The 2,953-nt window shown below is 33.5% G+C and overlaps 1 protein-coding gene across 3 annotated transcripts; it reads right to left on the bottom strand.

Annotated features, from left to right (window-relative positions):
- Positions 1 to 1,249: 1,249 nt before the first annotated feature.
- Positions 1,250 to 2,750, bottom strand: LOC109863420 (PEST proteolytic signal-containing nuclear protein-like). Of its 3 annotated transcripts, none has more exons than XM_020443683.1 (3): positions 2,564 to 2,750; positions 1,729 to 1,910; positions 1,250 to 1,600 (listed from the first exon to the last, which is right to left on the bottom strand). In XM_020443683.1, the coding sequence occupies exons 1-3, from the start codon at positions 2,598 to 2,600 to the stop codon at positions 1,358 to 1,360; spliced, it is 462 nt and encodes a 153-aa protein (XP_020299272.1). In that variant the 5' UTR covers positions 2,601 to 2,750; the 3' UTR covers positions 1,250 to 1,357. The 3 variants fall into 3 exon arrangements, with proteins under 3 accessions (XP_020299272.1, XP_020299273.1, XP_020299274.1); XM_020443684.1 differs by having other exon boundaries at positions 1,729 to 2,014; positions 2,564 to 2,747; XM_020443685.1 differs by having other exon boundaries at positions 1,729 to 1,926; positions 2,564 to 2,747.
- Positions 2,751 to 2,953: the final 203 nt, after the last annotated feature.

Here is a 2,953-nt window from a genome sequence, read left to right as displayed (position 1 = left end):
TCATCTCGGGAGGTGAGGCAGCCCATGCGCTTTCATGCGCTGTCCAACATGGCGCGGGAAACCGTTTCTATGCGCGCATTAACTGCGCATGGAGTAAAACGGAACAACCTTATGCGCAGTCCATGCGCATCATGCGTGAAACGGAACGCACCCCTTATCGTCAAAATCAACCAATGAAACCCGCATTTCACAGTACCCCTATTGTATATAGATTTTGGCCGTTTTCCTTTTAGGAGACACAGTCGACACAAGTCGACACAAGAGTCATTCTGTCTTTGTTTCTCACTGAATACTGAACGAAGACAGAATGACTTTTGTGTCGACTTGTGTCGACTGTGTCTCCTAAAAGGAAAACGGCCTTTGTAGCCATTGGGTGCGTTCAGACAACTCAACGGTTGAGAGATCATCACTTATGATAGGACTATTCTTCAAAATCTGCAGCAGTTCCAAAAGTATGATCCAATCAGAAGTGATTATCTCTCAACCGTTGTGCAACTGTCGAGTTGTCTGAACGCACCCATTATCTACGCTGAGATCACGCGAGCTAGCGGTCTAGTGTAGTATATAGAAGTCTGTGGTTGGCTCTACTGAAATATTAATGTTTCTTACTTCTATTCTACTTCCAATGGAAACGGAACACTAAATTTGATCTGTACCGGAGTGGAACCGAATTGAGGGTTTCGGTGGAAACTAGACCATAGATATACTCTTGGTGCTGGCCGGTCAGATCTTTCATCACTGCTGACAAAGCCTCGGCAAAGCACTTCTAAGAATTGGTGGGGATGATTCCTGGTCCGATGCCAAAAGAAAAATGCGGACAGTTACCGAGGAACTATTGTAGTTGCCAAGAATTAATTACTTTTGACCTAGGTTGTATATTATACAACGTAACTAAAAGTCAAAAAAGTTCTGAAACTTTTTAATAAGATCTATTTAAAACAAACCATGGAACTTTTTGTAAAAAAGTTTTCACCTTAAAATGTAAAATATTTACACTCCTAAAACTATATTTAGATATAATTTATACCGCAAAATATCTAGTATCGGCTCTCACTACCAGTTAAATTTTGTAGTTAGTTTTAAAACCTAATATTTTACCAGAGTAATATAATAGAGCCATGTTTCTACCAGAAGTTGTACACTTTTTTAGATACACATTTATTAAACATGATAGTGTAGAGATAAAATGCAATTTAAATACAAGCTAATATCGCTTTGTCTTAAAGCAAAACTTGTTAAATCTTTGATCTGTCACAGAAAAAGAATTGTAATTCATAAAAATACAGCAAAAACAATCTTCTAGTATAATTACATAACATTAATGTACAATTATAAAATAATTTCTGAATATGGAAAATCATTTATTTGCTTCTTCCATTGCTTTCTTCAACGTTTTCTCGAATATTTTTTTTGAGTCGCAGAAACCTTGTTTTGTCTTGCCAAATGAATTTGGTCCGGCTGATGTTGGAGTTTCGCGGCCAATATTTCGCATTCTCATTCTTGCTTCAGCCGGCATCTCTTCTGGTTCTTCTTCTTCATCCGCATTAAATACAGATGCTACTGTTGGCTTTTGTATCACTGTTCCTTTTGTCATTGGTTTCTGTATTTTGTAGAAAAGCATTTTATGTCAAAGTTGAGAGTTTAATATAAGGTTTTTATATTATAGAGAAATTATAGAAAAAAAAAGATAAATAAATGTATAATTCTATATGAATTTTCTTTACTCACGGAGGTAGAACCTATTTTGATCTGGATTCCTTTTTTCTGCTCACCACCAGCTTTTTTTCCAAAACCAAATGTTAACTTCTGTTTTTTTGTATCAGATTCACATTGTTTTTCAGATCTGAGAGGTGAACGATCCCTATCCCTGTCATCTCCCCTCCTGTCCTCGGCTCTGTACATACTTGACCCTGACAACGTCAAACACTGGCAAAGTTCAGATCAAGTTAAACAAAGCTGTTTTTTTTTAACTGGAAGTCTTTAAGCGGATTATGTTTATTGCAATAGTCATTTCCTACAAAGTCAAGAATTATAAATTAGCTGTATAGGAGTGTAAAATACAAATTTATTTTGTTCTGTAATAAGAACAATATTGTTATATTTAACTGTAAATTTAATATATAAAACTAAATATATAAAATTTAATATATAAAGTAGAGAGTCAACATTTAGATTTTCATATAGAGTATACAAAGTAAAAATATTAAAAAATTCCAGTAAAACAAGAATATTTTATAAAATAAGCTTATAAAACTTTTTCGATAGTTTTAAAATATCAAATCAAACTATTATCATATAATCACAATATGCTTAATAAAAATATCAGTGATTACTCTCAAGAATATTAATTTTTATGTAATAAAAATTGTTTTTACTATAATATTTTATGGAAAATTTATATCAGAATAATCGAAAATTTGTGCGTGTATGTATGTATAAATGTATGGACATGTGTATACATATATGTGTATGTATATAAGTACGCACGTATGTGTAAAAATTATATCTTGAACAAATTATTAAACTAAAAATGGAATAGCGCAATGAATAAAATGAACAAAACCTTTTCTATATTCGTCCTCGGTGTTTCTTCTGGACATTCTGACGATACCTAACAGACGCAGAACAACTTTATGCGGAGAATGCGAGGTAACCTCAGTAAAAACACAGTATCAATTCTCAAGTTGTTCTTTACGTCCTACTCCACTCATAATATATGTCCTTTTTTGATTGCACTAGATTTGCACCAAACTACACTGAACTGTAACTATTGGTTTGTTCTTTTTCGCTGAACTGGTTACCAGTTTTTCACTGGGCCGTACTGAGCAGGGTTGGGTTATTCGAGCATTATCTAGAGTTTTTTACATTTTACAGTTTTTTACGGTAAAATACGTAAAAAACGTATAAACTACGTATAAAACGTATAATATTTATCGAAGTATACTATTATGTT

This window comes from Pseudomyrmex gracilis, unplaced genomic scaffold (genome assembly GCF_002006095.1).
Source record: "Pseudomyrmex gracilis isolate BER0280 unplaced genomic scaffold, ASM200609v1 scaffold_4853, whole genome shotgun sequence".
Lineage (NCBI taxonomy): Eukaryota > Metazoa > Arthropoda > Insecta > Hymenoptera > Formicidae > Pseudomyrmex > Pseudomyrmex gracilis.
Note: the sequence above shows the minus strand (reverse complement) of the source record. Positions and strands in the feature narration are given on the sequence as shown.